A 24,591-nucleotide genomic window follows, 5' to 3' on the forward strand; every position below is an offset into this window, starting at 1 on the left:
CCTGCAGGAACCTTTCTGCAGCCTCAAACCCAAACCTTCATTTGAAATACCAGGGCCAGGCTAGCAAGTCCAAGTTAGGGAATGTGCTAAGGAAGAAGGCACAAAGCTTGAATCAAAAGAGGAACAAACAACAACAACAACAAACTGGGGGAAAAAATGAAACTTCAGGAGAGGCCCTTGGCTGGAATTAGTTTTTAGCCCCTCACAGTTATCCAGAATAATTGGCACAGAGAAGAAAACACATTTGTTGGGTATATGGCCTTACTTTCAAGTTTTAAATTAGATAAATAGAAGCTTCATGAGGCATCTCTCAGTGGTGTATGTCTTCTCTTGTCCTTTTCAGCTTCTCATTCAGGTCCCTTCTGTTTTCTTACCACCTCTCTGTGAGATCTCCCTTCTTCTCTGACTTTCTCCCTCCCCTTGCTCTTCACCGCCATTTTGTTTCTCGTCCCCCTCTCCTCTGGTCCTGCCTCCCTTTCCTTCCTTCTCTCCATCTCTTGTCCGCGGCCCTTCTGAGAGCACATCTTCTTGTGCCTGCCCTGGTGGTGGTAACGGAGGCAAGGTGTGATGGGTAGTGGCACGGACCCAGAGTTACGTACTGGAATGATGCTGGAATAATGCTCTTACCCGGAGCCATGCTCCCAGGTGGTTCTCCAGGGAAAGGCTATGCTATCAGCGTGAGATGAGTCTAGTTTTTCCTTAGTTGTAGCTTTCTCCTCCCCTACATCCAGACAGAGTCCCTCAGAAAGCTGAATGCTGCAGAGTGGCGTTGGCGAGGGCTGCATAGATTCTCCCCAGTGCGAAAAGGTGGTTCAAATAGAATTTCCTGTTAATGTAGGAGAGAAGAATGTCCAATAAGATATAACTTGCCTAAAAAGCTCTTCTGTGGACACATAGATACTTAAGGTAATTTTTTAATTGTCAACTATTAATAACAGGTGTCTTGTCAGAGTTAGTGGTTTATTAATATTATTTGACTTGAGAAAACACAAACCACTCCTACCTTCTTTAGGGATCTCTCTCTGGTCAGGCAGAGGCACATAGGAAGTACTTAATGCATATTTGCTAAATGAATATATGGATGGGTGGACGAGCCTGTGGCACATGGAAATATAAGGGCTGGGCTCCAGAGAAGGATCATCCCCACCCGACCCTTTCTGGCCTAGTTCCTTCTCACTCTCTGCAACAGAAGATTGGGGCTCCCTAAGAGCTCTGGAAAGGAAAAGGGAAAGCCAGCTTCCCACTCCCTCAAAGGAAGAGTCCAGAGGCACTCGGCTGAGGAGGCAGCCCCTCCCACACAGCAGGGAGGAAGCAGGTCTAGCCACAACAGTGTTGTCCAGGTCTCTGTCCTGTCAGGGCCCCTGGCAAGAGGTCCTAGGAGCCTCTAGGGGCTCTGGAGCTGCCACATTTAGGGTTTCACTCAACCCAGTTGGAGGTAGAGAAGAACAGAGCAGGAACAGAGAGAATTGAGGTGGCTTTGGCTGGCACCCCCCACTCCCACTCACAGCCTCCTGGAATCACCCCCAGGCCCCTAGGACCTGAACCCAAGCCTGAGATGGAACTCCAGGGCTGTCCCATGAAGGCGATCAGATTATTCCCATCACAGTACCTATATGAGTGGGGCCAGCTGTGGCCCCGTGGAGGCTGCCAGGGTGCTGAGGAGTGAAAGGGGCTGTGGCCCAGAGGGGTTCTCTCTTTCCCACTCTCCATAAGTGAGCGAATCTCTCCAACTGAGGTCGCGGGTGCAAGGGATGCCGTCTTCACTGTGAGTATCTTTCTCTAGGTCATAAAGGGAATGCATTCGTTTGTAACTTTAATTCACAGAGCAGTCTCACAGGTTATGGCCAACACTTGTGGGGTGCTTTCTATGAGCCAGGCACAGTTCCAAACAACCACACGCCTTAATGCTCTTTTAATTCTCACAAGGAGCCTGAGAGGTCAGCGCTGCTGTAGTCCCCATTTTACTAGGATTCTGAGACCCAGCGAGGTAAAGTCACTTACCTGTGGTCACATAATGAGGAGTCAGAGCCAGAATTCAAAGCCAGGCAGTTAGGCAATAGAGCCCATGTTTTAACTATTATATCCTTTGAACAAGGCAGTGCCAGTAAAAGGAGGGAACTAACATGCTTGGAGAGGATCACTGGGTGAATTTCCCGAAGAGATTCAGCTAGCTGAACTGGCAATGGCCGTGAACCCAGATGGCCTTAAGCCAGAGCCTGTTCTTAGTCCACTTGGCTTCAGCTACTCAAAGGGTGGCTTGCAGCCCAACAGCTTTGGCATCACCTGGGAGCATGTTAGAAATGCACAATCTTGGGTCCATCCAGACCTACTGACTCAAAATCTGCATTTTAACAAGATCCCCAGGGGACTGCTTGCACATTATAGTTTGGGAAGCACTGAAGTAGAGCCACACTACCCACTGATGGGGGAGTTGAAAAGTTCAGCCACACAGGTAAGCCTTGGGACCCTGGTTTTTCCCAATGTAGCTCTCTCTTTCTTTTCATCCAGAAGTTCCCAGAGGCTGGGGTATAACTGTCCTCCCAAACTCAAAGGGTACACTATCTGGACCGAAGAGGAAAAAGAGGTTCCTTCAGGTACAAGGAGAGTGAAGGGTCCTGAGAACATTCTAGGACAATTCACTGAAATCAGCCTCAAGACAGCTTGGGCGTGGTAGTTGTCAGGACACCACATACCTTGTGACTCTGAAATTCCGGCTGTTCTCTCAAGTCCTAGAAGTAAATGTGATTTATTCTCTGTCTTCTTCAACCATAATCTCATGGGGTGTTTTGAGTGTGTATGTGATTGAATGTATGTGTGAAAACAATGCATCATCATTGTATTATCAGTCACATGACATGAGAACGCATTCTCAGGCTTGGGAAAACGTGGGCCAGCATCAGCTCTACTCACCATTTAGAACAGGGGCTGAATGACCTGGCAGCCTCCAGGCTGAATTTGGCCTCCAGATATGTTTTGTTTGCCCACTAAGTGTCAGCCTAGACTGTGTGTTAGTGTTTATGGGGCAGGGGGTAGGTCACATAAAAATCTAGATTTGTGGCTTTTGTTGAGAAATCAGAGTATCTGGCAACACCAGGCCTGTGTTCCAGCATGGTGACAATTGAAGGCTTCATGGAAACCTTCACTTTCTCATCGCCACCGTCCCTACCACCTCCTACTGCATCCTCAGTGCTGAAACCAAGTGTCAGCCTAGCTGGTGTTTAACTTACAATGGAGTTGAGAGAAAAGTCAACCATTTCTTACATGACACCTAGACTCTCTACCCATTCATACCACCTGCAGACGTTTGGGTTGGAATCCCTGGTTTGGATGAAAGTCGAGAGCTTCTCTGCGATCTACACATTCCTCTAAATTCCTAAATATAACACGATATTCTGGTTGCCTCCTGAACCAATTTGGAGGAATAATTTATTAGTGGTGTGGCACACGGATATTTACTGAACTCCCATTGGGTTCCTAGCCCTGTGCTTGCCACTGCAGATAATTCAGAGGCATGAAAAGAATGAGTATTGGCTGAAGAAATAAGACTTAAGCCTATGAAACAAGTAGGGAATAATGTCATAGAGGTTATGACCAAGGATAGGTAGGATTGAGGGTGGGGCATCAGGGGGAAGGGAGCAGAGGGAATGAATAAGGCACAGGGAAGGATAGCGAATACTTGACTAGAGCAGATTTGGGTTGGAGAAGAAGATGAGGCAAGGGGCGTCTATTTGAGGGGGAGAAAGTGTTCGGGTGAGATGGGGAAGAGAGGGAAGTTTCTGCAGGGTGCTGCATGCCAAAATGAGTGGATTTGGGGTAAACTAGAACCTGGCAATAAGTAGGGAACCGGCTGCTCTTTCCAGAATGTGTCATGCTCTTTCACCCAGACTCTGCCTCTTTTTAGAATGCCTTGCCTTCTCTGCTTCAGTCAGCCCCGCCTGCACTCATCCTCTATGCCTCAGCTCAGACCCCGGGCCTTCCCAAACAGCCTCCTGGGGGGAGTGAGGGACCCCTGTCTCTACGCTCCTGAGGGACCCCAGGCATGAGTTCTGAATGTTGCCTAGAAAGAGAGGTTTTGAGATTTCAGAATCTACCCATCTGACTCCATCAAATTATAAACCCTTTCACAGGGGTATGGTGTCCTTCTTCATTGTGACTCCAAAGCCTTCAACAGTGTTGGGCACTTACCAAGTGCTCACCGCATGTTTTGGAATGAGTAAATGAATGAATAAACTAGAGAAGATTACTGTACAGGCCAGGCATGCGGTGATAAGGTGGTTAGTGTAGAATCTGCAGGAGTAGAACTGAAGGAAAGAATACAAGAAACATTTCAAAGAAAGAAATTGGTAAGACTTGCTGCCAAATTGAGTATGGTGGCCAAAGAGCCTAGAGGAACTCAAACTAAGATAAGGAAGGACAACAGAGATCCGGGAAAGCTGGGATGGGGAGCTGGTGGGGGGACTTATTCCTACATCTGTGGAGCAGAAAGTTCTCTGAGACATGGGTGCCCTGTGCCCTCCATTACCTGAGCTGTCCCTTTTGGTCTGTGTCTTTTTGCTGCTCCTGGAACTCCAGCCATTTCAGGATCAAGGAAATGAAGGTCAAAAGGAAAAGAACAGAGCATGAAATTCTCATTTCAAATCTTATTTCCAGTTATATTTTTCTTCATGCAAAAGCTTTAGCGGCAGATATAAATATGAAAAAGGCCAACTGTGGCGACACTGGGTGGGTGTGCTGCATAATAAAGTACCAGAAAAAAACTCGGGAAGGGGAAGTGGAGGGGGGCGGGGTGGGGAGCTGAGCCCATGCTGCCGCTTTTGCTGAGGAAGAGTGGGTGCGACTCCATCTGTTTGGTCCTTTGTCTCAGCCTTTTATTTTATTTGCTGTAAGTTGCTTGTTGTTGACAATGTGCAAAAACTGATATAATTGCAAACAGACTAGAACCTGCCTGAATGAGGAGAGAAACCATCACTCAGGGCTTCGTTCTAGGAAATTAAAGAGAAGAAACCCAATGTCTGTCCAAAGCAATTACTGAGAGAACAGTGAAGCAAAAATTCATTATCCCCTATTTCTCACAGCCCTCCGATCCATCTGGGACACGACAGCCCCGATTAGGTTGCCCCAGCTTACCGGCTGGTCTCTTCACACCTAGGCTCCCTCCCTTCAAATCAACTAAGGCTCCCACTCCACTAAGGTCTTAATTCATGCCCATGGCTTCCCAGGCCCTGGCTCGGCCCTGCCCACTTCTACTTCCATCCTCCCACCACCACCATTTCCCCACTGGCCTTCCCTCCCTTTTTCTAAACTCACCAAGTCTCTTCCTCAGGATGAAGCCTCATTTGATCCCTCAACCTCTACAGCTTTCTTCACCCTTCATCTGGTTAGAGCCTATTCTCCTTCTGGTCTTAGTCTCCTCTGACCTTCCAGAAATATTAAAAGCTGCCTGTGCCAGAGATTGCCAACAGGCCCCCAGTCTCCTTCTTCTCTCCTTCCTCGGGGGCAGAGCATCTAATTTTGTGTGAGGCACATGGCTATGAACAATGATGAGTGCATTTCCCAGCTCCCTTGTAGCTGGGGGTGGCCAGGTGACTGAATGGTGGCCATGAATATAAACAGAAGCTATCCTTCAAACAGTAATAAAAAAAGAAAAATCCGTGATTTCAGATTTTGAGACGGTCAATAAGTTGCTTCAATATATCTTGCTCTATTAGAGTCCAGGGGTCTCCAGCTCAGTAATATTGACATCTTACCCAGAAATTACTTAACTATACTCTGTAGTTAAGTCTCTGATATGTATACAAAGTGACAACCTCCCATGTAAATTCTTAGGCCATGGGCAACTAACAAGTCTTTTTCTTGTGTGAATACTTTTCTATTTCCAGCCCACGCTTGAGTTAATAATACGAGTTAATATTTATTGAGGATTTCCTTATGTCTGCCTTCCTAAATCTGCTGAGGAGCATGCCAAGTACTGCTGTGTATGAGCTCATTTAATCTTACAAGATCTGGATGAGGTTGGCACTACCATAATTTCCATTTTGCAGATCTGAACACTTAGGGCCAGAAAAGTAAAGCAATGTGCCTGAAGGCTCACAGTCAGAGCAGTGACTTGGGCCCAGGGCTGTGTGAGCTTGCCCCCTCCAACTCTGCTGGCTTACTACCAACACTGGGGAAAAGCCTTTCTTTCTTTCTTTCTTCTTCTTCTTTTTTTTTTTTTTTTTTTGGTTCTGTCTCTGCGTTGCTGGTCCCTATTGTGACAAAAACCTTCTTCTTTCTAACACCTGGTTTTTCTCTTCTGGTGACATTTACTAACTTATTTCTGTCCTCCCTTTCCTTTTAAACCACAGATCAAGATTGCCAGACCCCAATTCCCACATTACCTTTGTGCTCTGGTCGTGGTGCCCTGTGGTCTAACTGCTCTCAATGCCTGTCAACCCTAAGGCACCTGCACATACAAGGACATTTCCTCAGGCATGGAGAAGATGGGCCTGTACAATGGAGCTTTCCAGAACGGATTATACATTTAGAAAGCAACCGCAGAAGCTCCCTGAAGTCCAAGCAGAGGCCAGGTGAATGGGTAAATGAACTCAATGAGTAGACAATGTTTTAGTTATTTCTCTGTAAGAACTAGGAACAGGATTAGAAATTGGGTTTTCCTTTCCCACCTGTGCTACTATCTTATTCTTATTATTGACGAGTTACTTCTTATTTTGTACAACATTCCTCTGGAGTCGAGCCTCCGTGCTTGCTTTGTGGAGGAGACTAAGGCAAAGAGAACTGGTGAAAGGTTACTCTGAGTCGAGGATAAAACCTGGATCCTGAGTGGTAGCAAGCATTTCATGCTCCTCCTTCTGCTCCTTTTCCAAGTGACTTGGTTTCTAGATCTTACAGCCCAGGCCATCTGGGCTGCAGCAGGGAGGTCAGGCTGGCCTGATTTAAGGCATGTACCTGAACTCATTGTGCTGGCGCAGGTCGGCAAAAATCTGAGAGAGCGCCTCACTCTCCCCCTTGGCCATCAGCTGCATGAGGCTCTCGCTGGGCTGGGAGGCTTGGGGTTTCTTCTCTACTGACTAGATGGAGGGAAAAAGCAAAGCCAGGTGGTTAAGGCCTTAGGGTCTCTGCATTTTCCTAATCACGGTCCAGACCTGAAAGTGTTGGAACTCGAGCTGTTCCTCTGGGCTGATGGGTCAGCTGCTCGGAGAGGCCGTTCTGAGGCCATCTCTGATCATACCGCCTGTATTGTTATAAATATCCTTTAGTGCCTTAAAGATAATACTGTCATTGAAAACTTTAGACATAATTTAGTAGATAATCTATTCTTTTTTTGTTTTTTTTTTTTAAAGATTTTATTTATTTGAGAGACAGAGAATGAGAGACAGAGAGCATGAGAGGGAGGAGGGTCAGAGGGAGAAGCAGACTCCCCGCCAAGCAGGGAGCCCGATGCGGGACTCGATCCCGGGACTCCAGGATCATGACCTGAGCCGAAGGCAGTCGCTTAACCAACTGAGCCACCCAGGTGCCCTAGATAATCTATTCTTATTAACGTACCTTCACACGTTCCTGAATAGCCTATTCCTATAAACTTTAATAAAGCTTCTGCTACTTGGTTTTATATTTCAGGGTAGGGGGATCAAATATCTGTTGTAGGAATTTAATAGATACTTAAAAAAATAATTTATCTGGGCGCCTGGGTGGCTCAGTCAGTTAAGCGTCTACCTTCAGCTTAGGTGATGATCTCAGGGTCCTGGGATCAAGCCCCGCCTTGGGTTCCCTGCTCGGTGGGGAGTCGGCTCCCTCTCCCTCTGCCCCTTATGCTGGAGCTCTCTCTCTCAAATAAGTAAATAATATCTTTAAAAAAATTAATCTCTCTAAGAAAAATCCTATGTTGAGCTGCTTTTCACACTTGGGTAAAATTGCTTTCTTTCCTGTTGCCTGTGATACCCCCATAGGTACTCCAGCCGTGCATGCTGCTCATAGTCATTCATGCATTCATTCATTATTTATTGAATGTCAGCATTGTACCAGGCACTAGGGATATAACAGCTAAGAAGATGGGGAAAAACCCTTTGCCTTCATGGAGTTTACGTTGCAGCTCAAATTGGTCTGATGTCACATCTTAAGGCCTGGGGCAAAAATGCCCAGGTGAATTCTATCAAATACTTAATGGTAATACCAATTCTTCAAAAACTCAGAAAACAGAGGAGGAAAGAACACTTCCTAAATCAGTCAATGAGGCTAGTACTACTCTAAGACCAAAGTCAGGGTATCACAAAGATTTCTGAAGAAAACTACAGACCAATATCGCTAATGAACATAGATGCAAAAATCTTTAACAAAATGCTACCAAACTGAATCCAGGAACATATAGAAAGGATTATATATACCATGACCAGGTGGAATTTTTATTGCAGAAACACAAGGTTGGTGAGGATATGGAGAAACTGAAACCCTCATGCATTGCTGATGGGAAGGTAAAAGGGTAAGCCACTTTGAAAAATAGTTTGTCAGTTTCTTTAAAAGTTAAATCTAGGGGCGCCTGGGTGGTTCAGTCGGTTAAGCATCTGCCTTCGGCTCAGGTCATGATCCCAGGGTCCTGGGATCGAGCCCTGAATCAGGTTCCCTGCTCGGCGGGAAGCCTGCTTCTCCCTCTCCCTCTGCCTGCCGCTCTCCCTGCTTGTGTGCTCTCTCTCTGTCAAGTACATAAATAAAACCTTTAAAAAATTTTTAAAAAATGAAAGGTAAATCGGAACTTATTCCATGACCCAGCCATTACATTCCTTGGAATCTACCCAAGACAAATGAAACATACATCTATGCAAAAACTTGTACACAAATGTTCATAACAGCATTATTCATGATAGTCAAAAACTGGAAACAATGCAAATGTCCAACTGGTGAATGGACAAGCAAAATGTGGTCTGTCTATACTATGGAATGCTATTCAGCAATGAAAAGGAATACGGATAGTCTGTGACTCTGCCACAGAGTTGGCCTCATGCTACAATATAGATGAGCCTGAAAAACATCATGCTAAGGGAAAGAAGCCAGGCATAAAAGACTATATGTTGTAGGATTTCATTTATATGAAATGTCTAAGAAATATGAATTTATTGAGACTGAACACAGATCAAAGGCTGCCTAGGGCAGGAAATAGGGACATTTGAATGACTGCAACTGGGCACAAGGGAATCTTTAGGGTGATGGAAGTTTTCTAAAACTGGATGGTAGTAATGGTTGCCCAACTCTATACAGTTACTGAGACTGTTGAGCTGTATACTTGAAAGGGCTGGGTTTTATGGTTGTAAATTATACCTCAATAAAGCTGATTAGCAAAGGCCTAAGGCAGGGATCACCTTCACAGGGTGCTCACATACCAGCTCACCTAAACTCCACAGTTCAGCTCTGGCCTTTGCTGGAGGTGGCAATGGTGCCCACTTACGTTAGAGTCTCCCGAGGGGCTGCAGCTGTTCTTGGGTACCAGACAGTGAGTGACAAGAATCCTAGGGTCCTTGGTGGTGATGGACAGGCCCTTATGCAGAATTTGAACCAGTCGGATCCAGAAGTGGAAGACAGTCTCAGGATGGTCAGGGTGGAGCCTTAGGTAGTAGATCTTCTCGGTGACTGTCCTCAAACGCAGGATGCGCTGAAGCCGGTCACAGACCTGGAACTCCACAAACTTCAGTGGGAGGATCCTGAAGCCACAAGGGAAGACACACCATGGCAACCCTATGGCTTCTGATCCAACCCTGACTTCGTTAAAATGAGGAGTGTCTCCTACAGGACTGAGGTTTTTGGGGGTAGGAGAGAGAATGTTTAGCACCGTGGTGCTCAAACTCTGGGGAGACCAGATTTACCTGGGGCGCTTGTTTAAAATGCAGACACCTCAAGATATCCCCTACAACTCAGATTCAGTAGGTCTGGGGTGTGGCCCTGAAATCTGCCATGATTCTCATGCTGGTGTTCCCTGGGATCCTGCCTGAGAGAGCTAGCCCTGGAATAAGGAGGCTGGGGTCATAGGGGTTTTCAGTTTCCTTCTTGACAGTATAAAGGGAACTTCCAGCTTGTCTGTTCATTGACCCCAGTGCTTTCACTACTCTTCCCAAAGGGGCTAGAGTTCAAGAAACTGGGCTGTACTTTCTATAGGTACACCCAGAACATAAAGGTGAGGTTTATCACCAAGCTGACATGGAGAAATGAAGGGTTTGCCTGGACTTCTGGGAATCTCTAGAGATTCTTGAGATATCCTACAGATTACTTGAAGAGATTCGAACATCAGAAAGGGCTGTTTCATCCCAGAGGAGTCTGAGTTTCCTGTATGTTACAGTTCTAAGTGAGACTTCGTTCCGCTCATTTGACCCCGGGCAAACTGAGATGAGGCAAATAGCTTGAGACTCAAAACTTATTTGGGTCATTTGGATACCAAAGACTAGAGTCTGCGTCTCCCAATCAGTGCTCCATTGGCTGCACCGCACTGTTTCCTTGCCCCTCAGCCCGAGGCAGGGAGATTTGCTATGGATTCAGTGGGGTGAGAGCAACAGGAAGGAAAGAAGTCATGTTGACTGGCTTCTCATTGCTGACCGCATAACACTTCCCTTTGCCCCCCTCCCCCAAGCTTGGCCTAATGCTTCCAGTGCACCCTCTGTCTCGGGCTGCTGTTGTCTACAATAATAATGTCACTGCCAGCGACTTCTCTGTTTCTCCCTACTTTGAGTTGAGTCACAAAGCAGCCTCTACTTTGGGTCCACCCCTCACCCTACTCGTCCTCTGTTCCCATCTGTATTGCTTACCTCTTCAGCTTGATGTTTGGGGCCATAGATGGTCTGTTCCATGTCTGGCTCTGTCCCTGGTGCCATTTGACACTAGCCATGAGGAGGATATTGGGAAGGGGCAGGCAGGGCACGGAGGAGGTTACCCCAAGGGCCATGGTGTTGGAGGCTTTGTAGATGTCTATCCAGTTCCTGCCCTTTCTGACCTGCAAAGCAGCCCCATGGGCACAGCCTGAGCATTTGGCAGAAGCAGCAGTGTATTCTAGCTGAGGGGTCTCTCAACCTCAGCCCTATTCACATTTGGGGCTGGCTAATTCTTTGTTTGGGGGCAGGGGCGTCTGCAGGATGGTTAGTAGCAGCCTCCGTCTCTACCCACTAGACGCCAGTAGCAATCCCTTCCCCCCGCCCAAGTTGGGACCATCAAAAATATCTCCAGAGGTTGCCAAATGCCCCCTGGCGGTGGCAGGCGAAATCAATGCTTGTTGAGACCCACTGTTTAATCCTATGTTGGTGGGGCGCCTGGGTGGCTCAGTTGTTAAGTGTCTGCCTTTGGCTCAGGTCATGATCCCAGGGTCCTGGGATCGAGCCCTGCATCGAGCCCTGCATCGAGCCCTGCATCGAGCCCTGCATCGAGCCCTGCATCGGGCTCCCTCCTCGGCAGGAAGCCTGCTTCTCCCTCTCCCACTCCCCCTGCTTGTGTTCCTGCTCTCACTGTCTCTCTCTGTCAAATAAATACATAAATAAATAAAATCTTTAAACCTATGTTGGTTGAACAACGGTAAGAGTATTTACACTACCTCCTATCAACAATCGCCCACAAGAACCATAGCCCAGGAGTTCCTGGACCTGTGTCACGTTTCTGTGACTCTTCCCCACACTGTTTCCTGGGTTTTCTTTGAAAAATTTGTCCTTAGGCCATTCTTTGAGGGGCCCTATTATCTCCTGCACTTTCCCTGAACTGTGAGGTCCCTTGCAGCTCCCAAGGTCTGTTTATTCTGGGTTCTACCTGGCCTGAGGAAAGGAAGGGCTGGCAAGGAAACAAAAATGCACAGAGGGGCCCCAGGGTGGTGCAGTCGGTTAAGCGGCTGACTCTTCATTTCGGCTGAGGTCACGATCTTGGGGTCCTGGGATGGAGCCCCCAACCCCCCAGTCGTGGGATCTGTGCTCAGCGGGGAGTCTGCTTGAGATTCTTGCTCTCTCCCTCTCCCTCTGCCCTCCCTCTGCACAGTGCACTCACATGCACTCTCTCAAATAAATAAGTCTTTTAAAAAAAAATGCCCTGAGTGCCCGTTGTACTTGGGCCTTTGCTTCCTGTGTTTGCATAGAACAACCAGGTTGGTCCCACCCCTTTTATAATAGAGGAAACTGGGATTTGGGGCACGCAGGTCACTTGCACAGTGACACCTCATGAAAGCAGAGACTCTGAGCCCTGGTCCCTCTCGGGGGCCCGGCTCCTGTTCTTTCACCAATCAGCATTTCTGTTACAAACCCTCCAAGGGCAGCCCATTTCACTGCCTCTTTGTTCACCTCTTTGGGCTGACACCCTGGAGAAGGAAGCACATGGAGGGATTCAGATACCAAGTCCTCTACTCAGAGCAGAGAACTCCTGACCTCTGTCCCCACGATGACAAGTGTCTGCAGAAGAAGCCCTGTCTGGGGCTCTGCAAGGTCAGGGTCAGATGCATTCCAGGCCCACTGACTTCTCCTTGCCCCAGTTCTCACTCCACTCCAGTCCCTGGGACAGACTCTCTTGGTCACATCTTGGGAACAGGTTGAGAAGAATCAAGGAGTGCCATTCTGAGCGACCCAAGAGTACCTGGACAAAGTTGCTTTCAAACACCACTGAGTCAGGAAATAGGTTGAATTCTGGAGAATGAAGCATCTGGCAGAGCAGTCCCTCCTCCACACCCAGGCCAACTCCAGGGTTTGGCTCCCCATCCACAGGCAAGAGGCCCCTGACTTCTTCCCAGGCATTCAGGGAAGGGAAGGTTGGAAAAGATCTTGTGACTTTTACTGTCTTCTTTGATTTCCACCGAGTCTTTCTCTGTGGAACTGATGACAACATTTCCGCACATGCTCAGGGGCCTGCTGCAAGTTTGCCCTGGTATCTCTCTCTTCCCTCCTGGCCCTGGGCAGCTAGCCAAGGCCTGGGACCGCCAATCAGCTCACAATGATGAATGGATGACATCATGAAAAAACCAGGGCAGGCCTGCAGGAAAGGGAAATGCAGAGGAGCCTCCCTTTGCCTCCAGAGGGCTTGTTTCTGCCCTGATATTCCCCAGCCCCTGTCTGGGGACATAGGGCCCCCAGAGCTTGCTGGGAAAGGGGTGAGCCAGGCAGGAAGCAAGGAAGGAAGGCTGCTGGGAGGCTGTTTTCTTCCCTGCCTTTCAACCCTCCCTTACTCTTAATGCAACCTACCCCAAGCAGTTTCATGTGCTGTTGTCTATTTAAAACCCAGCCTTTCCGAGCTGTGCATGAGGCGGGAACACAAAACACACCGGTTTATCCGCAGGAGCCTTTTCCGTTTTGGAAGGAATTGCTGGGCCCTGCTCCATGCTCTGCTACGCCTGGGTGGTTACTTCTGCAGGCCCATTTCCCTTAGGAGGTCAAACTGAAGGAAGAGTCCAAGTAATTAGTTTCTTACCCAGAGGCTGGCTCTGTGAGGGTGCCCAGCTGAGAAGATTAGAACTGCGACAGGGCAGTTCTGCTAGATCACCAAAATGTTCCCCTTCTCAGAGAGTGACAGCATGCTCATCCTGGAGTCAGAAGAAGCAAGAGCCCAAGTCCTGCAGTGGCTAGGTCAAGGACAAAGAAGGAAGCAGGCTGACCGCTGTTCAAGGCCACTTCGGGGAGAAATTGTATTCTAATTTGGACAAAATCCCGGAATTTGCTAAACGATGTATTATCTATCAAAATCAAAGGTGATCAGTTCAGAAAAGCAATTGGACAACCAGTGTATGCGATATACAAGCATGAAGATTTATTTTTCTATTTCATTAGCAAGTCAGAGAGGCAGCTGAAAGGTCATGAGGCCCTGCTGATCTGATTCCATCCGCCCCTCACCTGGCCGCTTCTAGTTTGCCCGGTTCAAGCACTGGAAACCACTCCGTAGTTGGTAAAGCAACTGTGGCATTCCTGTTCCTCGTTTTCTTTTGTTTATCACGTGGGACAAATGTCCTCCATGGAATAGTCTCTAAGGAGGGGGTCAAGAGACCCCGTCCGGAGGTTACCATTTCTCTGGAAGCAACACAGTCCAAACGTGATGGCAGCTAACACACTGGTTTAAGTTAAAGCTTACCCACCACAGTCAAGCTATTGGTCTAGCTATGTGGTTTGGATGTATTTGGCCATTGAGACATCCAAAAGTCCCCTTCGGTGGGGAAGATGATGTTTCCTGTTTTCTGTGCAAGCCTGTTTAGCCCACTTCTGTGGGATTGAAAGAGGCTTTAGCTCCCAGTCTAGAAAGTTAATTGTGAGGAAATGAGCTTTCGGCTCTAAACAAAATCCTAAGCAATAGTCAAATGTCTTTTCCTACTTGCCCCCATCAAACCTCAAAAACTAGCACACTGAATCTTTTTAAAAACTATTTGACAGATGCTTAGCTGCCTTTCTCAATATCCATGCTCTCCATTTCTTTATTAATGATGGAATGTCTGATCTTTAGTTGGGCACAACTTTCTGGAATAAAAATTACATTTCCTGGCCTCCCTTACAGCTAGGTAAGGCCATGTGACTATGTTGTGGCCACAGAGATGTAAGCCCACCGTGCATCTGTGGTGAGGAAACATTGTAGGAAGGGGCATACTTTTTTCACTCATTTTTTTCCTTCTGGCTGGAATAGAGACTTGACAGTGGGAGCTTGAGCAGCCCCTTTGGGCCATGAAGTAGCATTCTACTGACAGTAGCATGGCAAGATAAAAGGGCTGCAGTTCCTTGATGATCATAAAACTGCCATACTAGTCCTGCCTGGACTGTGTACCTCCAGACTTCTTTTATGTATCAGAGAAATAAATTTGGGTTTTCTGTCATACTGAGTCAGGCTTAAAACTTGCTGATACAAGGCTCCTGGGTGGCTCAGTAAGTTAAGTGTCTGCCTTCGGCTCAGGTCATGATCCCAGGGTCCTGGGTTGGAGCCCAACATGGGGCTCCCTGCCCAGTGGGGAGTCTGCTTCTCTTGCTCCTCTGCTGATCTTGTCCCCTTGGCAATGTTGGTAGCACTTTGGTTTGAGGCTAAAATCACTTACTAGTGTCAAATATCATTTCAAAGCTTGCTCAGGAGTGACCAGGATATCTGATTGTCAGTTGGGGCTGGACCAGGGTGCTGTGGCGCTTAAAGCGTACACAATTTTGGAGACACTTAAAAATAAAAATACTGGATGGATGGGGCAATAGGGAGTTTTAGTTCAGGAAGATGACAAAGTTCTGGAGGTGGGGCGTGGTGATGGGTGCACAACAGTGTGAATGTACGTCATTCCACTGAATTGTCTGCTTGAAATGGTATATTTTATGTCTATTTTACTACAGTAAAACATTTCTAAAACATAACAAATAAAAAATCCCCTCAAAAATGTGATACAAAATTGCCAGAAGCCCTCCTAGGGCCTTGGAAGTTTCCATGTGAACAAAGGGCCCTAAAGCATAAGCTTTATTATCTTCAAGGCAAATCTGTCCCATTTAAATCTGTGTCACTATTTAAAAAAAAAAAACAAAAAACTATTACATAAGCAGGACATGTGCTTGTAGAACATCAGAAAATAGAGACAAGTTTAAAAAACAAACAGCATATTCTTACCTCCCAGAGAACATCACTGCAACAACCATGTATGTGTGTATGTGTGTGTGTGAGAGAGTGAGAGAGAGAGATTATGCTCTAAAAATTGTTTATAACTTTTTTATAACCTGTATTATTTAGCCAACACTTTCTACCTTTGTATTTTGGTATACTTTTCTCTTGTCTCATCTTACCTACTTTCTAGGCCATATTAAAATTTCTCCAATTAACTCCAATTATTCTTACAACTGATTTATCCAAATCGGTATTCAATCCAGGACCACACATTCCCCTTAAGTTTATTTTAATCTAGTACAGTCCTTTTTTAGGACACTTACTAGTGGAAGCAATTGAGGTAGTTGTCCTACAGAATATCTCACCTTCCGGATCTGTCTGGTTACTTCCTTGTGGTGTTCAGTTTGCTTGTCTAGCTACTATTTTTCCTGTGAAATAGAATTTATATCTAAAGAGCTGATGGAGGGACACCTGGGTGGATCAGTTGGTTAAGCGTCTGCCTTCGACTCAGGTCATGATCCCAGGGTCCTGGGATCAAGTCCCACCCACATCAGGCTCCTTGCTTGGTGGGGAGCCTACTTCTCCCTCTGCTTGCCACTCCCCTTGCTGTGCTCTCTCTCTCTCACTCTCTCTGACAAATAAATAAAATCTTTAAAAAATAAATAAATAAAGGGCTGATGGATTCAGGTATTTTTTTTAATTAAAATAGTCACTATTTCTTAGTAAAGAGCTACCATGGGATCTATGTAAGATATTACCCTTCTCTCTCAAAGCATGTCCATAGGAAAATACATGGAAAGAATGTATATCTGAAGAAAAATGATCCCAGGAAATAGAATAAAGTCCTTGACAAGAATCCTCTCTGTACTCTCAGGGGACCTTATAGTTCTCATGAAACAAGCAAGCAAACAAACAAAATCAGAGATACCAAAATAAGATGAAAAGGGGACCTGATGAGGTAAGGGGAAAAAAAAGAAGAAAAACCCACTCAGTATCTGACAGTCACATTAGAAGCCACAAGGTGACATGACAGCAAACCGAGTCAGTGACATGGTTAGCAGGTCAGAGACTATCACACAAAGTACAATAAAGAAGGGCAAGAGACAAAGAGAATGGAAAGAAAATGATAGCTATGAGAGACATTTATGTTGACCCAACATACAGCTAGAGTCCCTGATGAAGAGGGAAAAAATGGAATTGAAAAAGTAGTCAAAAACATAAAAGAAAAAGCCATTTCTGAAACAAAAGACCCAATCTGGCACACAAACAGATTTACTCTATTCCAGGTAAACTGAGTAAAGAAACCACTGAGACCAATATAGCTTTTGTGAAGTTCCTAAATCTTAGGCACAACAAAAGCATCCTACTACAAATATCCAGATAGAAGCAGCAGACAATCTACCAAAGGAATAAAATGAGACTTTTTTCAGACTTCAGCAACTTTATTTTTTTTTTTAAGATTTTATTTATTTATTTATTAGAGAGTGAGCTAGAGAGAAACAGCATGAGAGAGGACAGGGTCAGAGGGAGAAGCAGGCTCCTCGCTGAGCCGGGAGCCCGACATGGGACTCGATCCCAGGACCCTGGGATCATGACCTGAGCTGAAGGCAGTCGCTTAACCAACTGAGCCACCCAGGCGCCCAGACTTCAGCAACTTTAGATGGCATGAGACAATGGAACGATGTGAAAGAATGTTGAGGAGAAAGGATATGACCCAATAATTCCACAAATGGGATTTACATTGAATGACTCCATTCAAGTGTAAAGGAAGCCAAAATAATCTTAAAATACTAAGCACACTGGGATAAATAAATCCATAAGCTGGTTCTTGGGAAAAAAAATTAGACTACTAGCTAACAGTTTAATTTTTTATAAAAGGAAGACACAGAACGTACAATTTGAAATAAGAAAACACAAATAAGTGCAAATAACTTCAGGCTCCTGGGTAAAGGTAATGGCATGAGGCTTATATGAATTACTTATAGTCTAGGTAGTCAAAAGACATCAAAATATAGTGACTTAAAATAGAATTTTGATTCACTCTTACACAGTAGTCCAAAGATAGGCAGTCCTGAGCCGGTGGAGTATCTCTGCCATTGTCAATATGGCACTCTCTGTCTCTGGGTTAAAGGTGGCTGCTGCAGCTCCTGCCATCACATTTGCATACTGGCCAGTGAGAAGGGGAAGGGGGGAGAGGAGGGCACATTCATTCCTTTTAAGGGCATGACCTAGAAATGGCATAATCACTTTTGCTCACATCCCATTGGTCGGAATTCAGTCACATGGCCACACCCAGGTGCAAGGGAAGCTGGGAAATGTAGCTTTTAGCTGGATGGCCATGAGCCCACCTAGAACTGGGGGGTCCTGTTATTTATTAATTAAGGATGAAGGCTATCAGTATACAATCAGCAGCCTCTGCAAAGAAGCCAGGTCACAGAATTACTCCCTCTGACGTCCACAGTAAATACATTAATAGTTTTTTTAATGCCCAAAATCTAACTAGTAGCAACCTAACAAGAGGTTAAGTCATGGCCAAAAAATAGAACAGAAAATCTGGGTATGGTCTGATAACAGAGAAGGAAAGCTATTCAATAAAATTGTGTGTGTTCTCACAAATTACCCACACCTACTCCTATCCGTCCCCCCAAATTGGAGGGAGGCAGCGTGAGGGAGTGAGTAATCAGCTCAGAGAAAACAAGAGAGAAATCTGCAAGAGGAGAAGCCCCTGTTGATCACAGCACTACCTCAGGAGAAGCAGAAAAGCTCAGCTGGGCTCTCTGTTTTTCAGATCTTCAGGCTCAATTGACAGATTACCCCATGAGAACACGATATACCCCCAACTAGAGAAGAAGACATTTTAAACACTGCCAGGAGAGAGCATAGCCCAGGTCCTCCTCACTGGACAGACAGTCCAGAAGAAACTGGAGATGAGAAGTGAGTTGGGGTGAAGATCGAATTGGCAGGATGTGGCTGTGGGGCTGGGGAGGGGGCGGGAGAGAGCCTCAGGAGGGGGTGATGGCACGGCTGGGATAGTCCTGGGGCGCAAGTGTGGGACCAGCAGAGCAAAGCAGCTTCGAGGAGCAGCCTCAGGGTGAGGTGGGGTAAAAAAAAAAAAAAGTGGAGAGAGTGAAGTAAGCTAAATGTTGTGGTCAAAGTATCATCAAAGTCAGGAGGGCAATGTTGAGGAAAAGGTCAATGCTCCAATACAGTGCTTCTCAACCTTGTCACACCCAAATCCCCTTTTCATGACTAACACATTGTAACTCCCCCTTTACCATTCTGAAATAACATTCAGCAATTAAAACTTACCTATATATATTCTTTTAAAGACGATATGCTAGCCTAGTTAGATATAAAAGAAAAAAAACTATAATAAAATAATATATGTTCCAATATATAAATGCTGGTGCATGACTCTATTAGAGGTTGAAATGAAATATAATCAGAAACTTGTACCCAGAATGCAGTAGTTACCAAAAAATTACAAAAAAAAAAAGACCTGTAAAGGTGTATTGAATTGGCTACTCGAAAACAGTAAAACTCCACTATAAATTGATAAGTGGGGTCCCAAATAGTCAATCGGGATGGAATGGTGTTACAGTGAAGTTAATGAAATGCTTGAGATAAGCCTGCTCCGCCACGGGGCTGGGCGCTGCGCATCCAATCCCCAGCCCTGGGGTCCCAGCCGCGGTGGGGCGCCACCTGGTGGCAGTTATCCGCTCTGCTACATAGACGTATGAAAGCAAGCGCGTTCTTGGGGCTGGCGGGCACCTTGACTTAGCAACTTGGCTGCGCTGAGCCTGCAACCAAAGGTCTCCATGAGGACGCTGACAGGAACGGGCACGATGGGGACGGACGCCTGTGAGGAGATGCCCAGAGGCTCTTGTCCTCCTGCCCTCTGGACTTTGAGAATCACGAGCTGCCTGAAGCTCCTGCCAAGCTGTTCTGGATTTTACTTTTCTCCTCTGTGAAGTATAGTTCATAATAGCAGCCATCTCATACAATTATGAGAATCACATTTGATTGCTGATGAGGAGACACTTTTAAAAATGCAAAGCATTTACAGATGGAACGTCCTGAGGGCGCGTGTGTGACAATTTCATACCACTAGCTGTCACATTCTTCTTGCATCTAGGTATATCCCTTGAATGGCAGTGAAGGGAGGGAATGGTTGTGACAGAAATTCCTTTCCTTCTTTTGCAAGGCAAAGTGCCTGAGACTTCAGGGGGTTGTAAAACCATTTTAGAATAAACCATCTGTGACTATTTCTTTGCATGTCATGGACACGTGGTATGTTTCCTATTGCAAATATTAACAGTCAAAACCAGTGTTTTGTTTGGGCATAATTAGAATTTTTAGTGTTAATTAAAAAGAAACATTATCCACATCCCCAGTGGGGAAATTAATCTATCCTAAGTCAGGCAGGAGTCCGAGACAGAGCAGAAACCAGAACAGCCCCCTCTGAAAACATCTCTAGATTGATTATTTTGGGCTGTTTCCATTCAAGTTATAGCTTCTGTAAGTGGCCTTAGCCTTAAGAATTCTAAACGTTCATTTTTAAATGCTTGTTTATGAAGCTTTACCACTCCCAGTTGTTGTTTCCCTGTTTTGAAACCACAGTCTTGTGGATTTCTCAAGATTGAACCCTTGTGGGCTTCCCGGTTGTTTTCTGTTTTGGTTTGATTTTTACGCAGGGTAAGGAAGACTTTATTGCGTCGGGTGGGGAAGGGGGAGGCTATCACAATCGGTAGAGGGACCATTGTGATGGAATTTTGCAGTGGGGAGAGGCCTGGGGCTCAACTCCCAATGCAGCTGGGGGCAAGTGGGAATGTATAGCCCAGGGGCAGGACGGCGGGGGGGGGCGGTCCTCCAGATGGAAAATCACTGAGGAAATCTCAGAAGTCAGGGGGATTCTTGCTGAAGATAAGACCTCTGTGTTTTGTTGTGTTTTCTAAATCAAAGGCCCTTGGTTCTGAGAGTTCTTCAGGGAATCCCTTGGTACCCTCAGGATGCAGGTCAGGACCACTCATTTCTACATTTCCCGTGTCCCCGAGATCTCTGCTTCCTCTACCTGCTGTCTCATCAATAACACTACAGTCTTTCTTTTTCCTGTAAGATTTATTTATTTGAGAGACAGGGAGAGCACGCGTGCATGAGGGGTGAGGGGCAGGGGGAAAAAGCAGACTCCCAGCCGAGCAGGGAGCCCATGTGGGGCTCAATCCGGGATCATGACCTGAGCTGAAGGCAGACGCTCAACTGACTGAGCCATCCAGGCGCCCAGTAACACTAGAGTCTTAACTGACCAGCCGTTTGTTATTTTTCTTAAGATTTATAAGGGCATTTGTGAGGCTTTCATCTCAGTCCATCGCACATTTCAAGTGGGTCTGTCTTGGTATTATTCCTTGAGGACATTTTCTCTGAATTCCATTTCCGAAACTTTAAGATGCATTCTTACATTGTTTTGGCGATTGTTTTCGCAGATGTCCTATTCTGGTGGGCTCTAATTGACTCTGGATCACAATGTTTTGTTTCTTTTCTCTTTTAAATTGTGTGTTTATTGGCTATTAAAAGCTTTACTAATCCCTTATGCGATGTGATTTTCACCTAAGAAATAGTTTCTGAAAAAAAAAGAAAGAAAGAGTTTGAGACCTCAGTTTTAATGATAAATCCATTCAGCAAAGGCCATAGTTTCTTCCGTGCTGGGAGGTATGGGGGGTTGGGAAGGACACTGTGGGGCACCAGAGCCGGCTGTGGCAGAAATGGGTTTATTTAACACCCTTTAATTAGGTGTCTAGCAGGCCCCAGACACTGGAGGATACACAAATGACTAAGATACCGATGGCTGATATATTTGCCTACACAGCATCCACTTTTCTGGGAACAGCACCACATCAGTTAGACTTCATGGTTGTAGGCACAGAAACTGACAGGTCAACCTAAGCCACAGGGAATTCATCGGAAAACTATTGGCAGGTCTTTACCACAAATGGAAGTTAAGGGAACCAGGCTTGGGGGATAGGCAGGAGCCAAAAGAGAAGCAACAGACTGGAAGAAAGCCCAGCAAGGGTCATGTAGCCAGGGCAGCCTGGTCATGGCTCTGGAACAGGGTGAGGGTCCGTGGATGGAAACGTACCGAGAGGAAACTTCAGGAGTAAGGGGGATGATATTCCTGCTCAGTATAGAGAATTCAGCTAAGTGCTTACAAGGGACCTGAAGAGTTAGCAGAGGGAGTGGTTCTGGAACTAGGAAAGCGTTGAGTAGAATAGGCCACCATGAACCAAGCAGTTTCTTTCTGTTCAGGGACACAGCCCACCTTGATGTGGGAAACAAAGGCAAAAGAAAAATTAAATTTCCTTACTACCTATAGCCCACCGACAAGTCCTTGAAACAGGCAGAGTGACATTCCTCTAGGTACTCAGCTGCTTCCATTTAAGTACTTTGCTAAGGGCAAAAGTCAATCTTAGCACGACCACCAAGATCCCGTGAGTCTACTTTAACATGTAAAAGTTCCTTTGGAAACTTCCTTTATCTCTACCCCCCAAGACACATGTTGGCAATCATCCCCCAAGCATACGACTCACTGATATACATCTGAAGGGTTTCATGACTAAGGTTTCATTAGATGGTAATAAGTGACCTTTTCCCAACAATAGCTAGCCTCCTCAAGGTCCTGGACACCTTGCTTCCAAAATTCCTTAGAGACTTAGGCTATCCCTAACCCCCTCCCAACCTGAGAGTATATAATCAGCCACTCCTTGGGACCCCAGTACAGCTCTTTCTGCCCACAGGTCCTGTCCTGGGGCTTTAATAACACCACCTTTTTGCACCAAAGATGTCTCAAGAATTCTTTCTTGACCATCAGCTCCAAACCCTAACATCTTTCCTACATCACACCTTCTGTGACTACAAGGCAAGGAGTCACTGTCTTCACCCCATTCTCCTCTCTCCTTCTGATCTCCTACCTGGACTTCCCACCGGCCAAACCCACCTGGACTCCAGAGGCAATGGGCCCTTCGATGTAGCCTAGACGGATCAGCTTAGAGAAGAGGCAGGAACCAGAGGAGTTCTGGGTCATGGAGAACAGGGAGAAAGGAGGAGTGGATTTGGAGGGAGAAGGGAAGATGACTGGCACACGGAGGCCCAAGGCTCAAGCTAGGATTCCAGGAACATTGAGTGTAAAATGGATAAACACAAGGACAGAGAATATGGCAGCCACTTATTCAGTACAGCGAGCGTCCCAAACAGAGTGTAGGTTAAATCCATGCCCTGGGCGTTGCCCTGGGTCTGCCCTTTCCAGCCTTCCCCATTTCTTCAACGGCCTCTCTGATTCTGCAAGCCGTTCTCAAGTGGACAGGACACACAACCCAAGCTCTTTCTGCCTCAGAGTCATCCCTGTTGCTTGCACCTGAAGAACTCCAATATACAGATTGGTACCAGAGAGGGGGTTGCAGGTTATAGGTCCCCAGGGAGTTTATTACCCCAACAAGATAGCATTGAATGCAGCAAGATTCCATCTATATGCTGGGGTGAGAACTTGACTGTCAGTGGTCCACGGCTCATTAAATGACCAGTTGGTGGTAATTAGGACCATTTGATGACAGAGGGTATCTGCTGCAACTAGGTGCTTGCTTCCTTTGACAATATAAAGGGAATGAATTCCAGGACACTGGAGCACAATGGGGGCTTCGGGGCACCTGGGTGGCTCAGTCGGTTCTGCTCAGGTCATGATCCCAGGGTCCTGGAATCGAGTCCTGCATCTGGACTCCCTGCTCAGCAGAGAGTCTGCTTCTCCCTCTGCCCCCCCACCACTCATGATCTCTCTCTCTCTCTTAAAAATAAATAAAATCTTAAAAAAAAAATGGGTGCTTATGATGACACTGAGTAACTTAAAAAGAACAAAAGTTAGGGGTGCCTGGGTGGCTCAGTCGTTAAGCGTCTGCCTTCGGCTAAGGTCATGATCCCGGGGTCCTGGGATTGAGCCCCACATCAGGCTCCCTGCTCTGCAGGAAGCCTGCTTCTCCCTCTCCCACTCCCCCTGCTTGTGTTCCTTCTCCTGCTGTCTCTCTCTCTCTCTGTCAAATAAATAAATAAAACTCTTAAAAAAACCCCAAAAAACAAAAGTTAAAAACATTGAGATTTGGGTCTCGGTTGTTGAATTACGAAGGCTGTCGAGGTCACAGCTTCCATCCAGTCTCTTGTGTAAAAGAGGCACAATGTAACAGGAGAGATTCCATCAACTGCAACAGGGATAGCAGAGAAGACCCGAAAGACCCAAACCTCTGGTCCTTTTGAACACTCCCCGCTGCCCATCCCATGGGAGAGGAAGCCTTTCCCTCCTTGCAGGAGGGTGCTGAACATTCCCCTCCGTGTTACTAGGCCAGTAACCAGAATTCATTGCCACAATGCCCCAGCGGGTGTGAGTACGTTAAGTATGGGAATCAGCACAGGGAAGAGAAAGTATTCACCCAGGAAAACATATTGAAGGAATTGGACAATTTCTGTATGTAAAGTCTGCGAATACTGATGAGAATAACTTTTAAGGCACTCCATCAAGAAGGGAGAGCATACTTTTAGGGAGGGCTGATTTTACTGATGTGGATGCTCTCACCAGAGATTACATCATAATTGTGCTATTTCTCATAGCGCTGTCTATTTCTTACAGTTTGCTGTGTTGGCTGCAGCAAAGCTGGATTCAACCTGGTTCACATTAGAGAACAATGAGTGGCCAGAAATTCCTTGAAGCGATGTAGAAAAAGGAATTCAAAGCCTTTGGGAGACAAGAAAGTTGACTTGGATCTATCATGTACCTACGGCTGCCCTTGCCTGACACTGCCCCTTTAGAAGGTCCTGAATACTTGCACATCTCTTCAAGGTTTTGAGAAAGCACTAGAATGTTTAAGAGGCTCTCTTCAAGCTAGCGAATGGGCTCTGTAATCTCAGTGGAAAAAAAGAGAATTCTGGGGGCACTCAAGGACCAGAAGCATAGTTATGCATGATAATCAGAGCTGAGAATGGTTTGACCTTTCGAGATTCTGCATCGTA

At 46.2% G+C, this 24,591-nt stretch overlaps 1 protein-coding gene across 1 annotated transcript; it reads right to left on the bottom strand.

Moving 5' to 3' along the window:
* Window positions 1–177: 177 nt before the first annotated feature.
* On the bottom strand, window positions 178–16,018 carry GARIN1B (golgi associated RAB2 interactor 1B). Its single transcript, XM_081800137.1, has 7 exons — window positions 12,580–16,018; window positions 10,785–10,969; window positions 9,437–9,689; window positions 6,946–7,067; window positions 4,523–4,560; window positions 1,610–1,779; window positions 178–826 (listed from the first exon to the last, which is right to left on the bottom strand). Exons 1-6 carry the CDS (start codon window positions 12,826–12,828, stop codon window positions 1,610–1,612), a joined length of 1,017 nt encoding a protein of 338 aa, XP_081656263.1. The 5' UTR covers window positions 12,829–16,018; the 3' UTR covers window positions 178–826.
* Window positions 16,019–24,591: the final 8,573 nt, after the last annotated feature.

This window comes from Leptonychotes weddellii, chromosome 12 (genome assembly GCF_054177405.1).
Source record: "Leptonychotes weddellii isolate Sample4059 chromosome 12, ASM5417740v2, whole genome shotgun sequence".
Taxonomy (NCBI): Eukaryota; Metazoa; Chordata; class Mammalia; order Carnivora; family Phocidae; genus Leptonychotes; species Leptonychotes weddellii.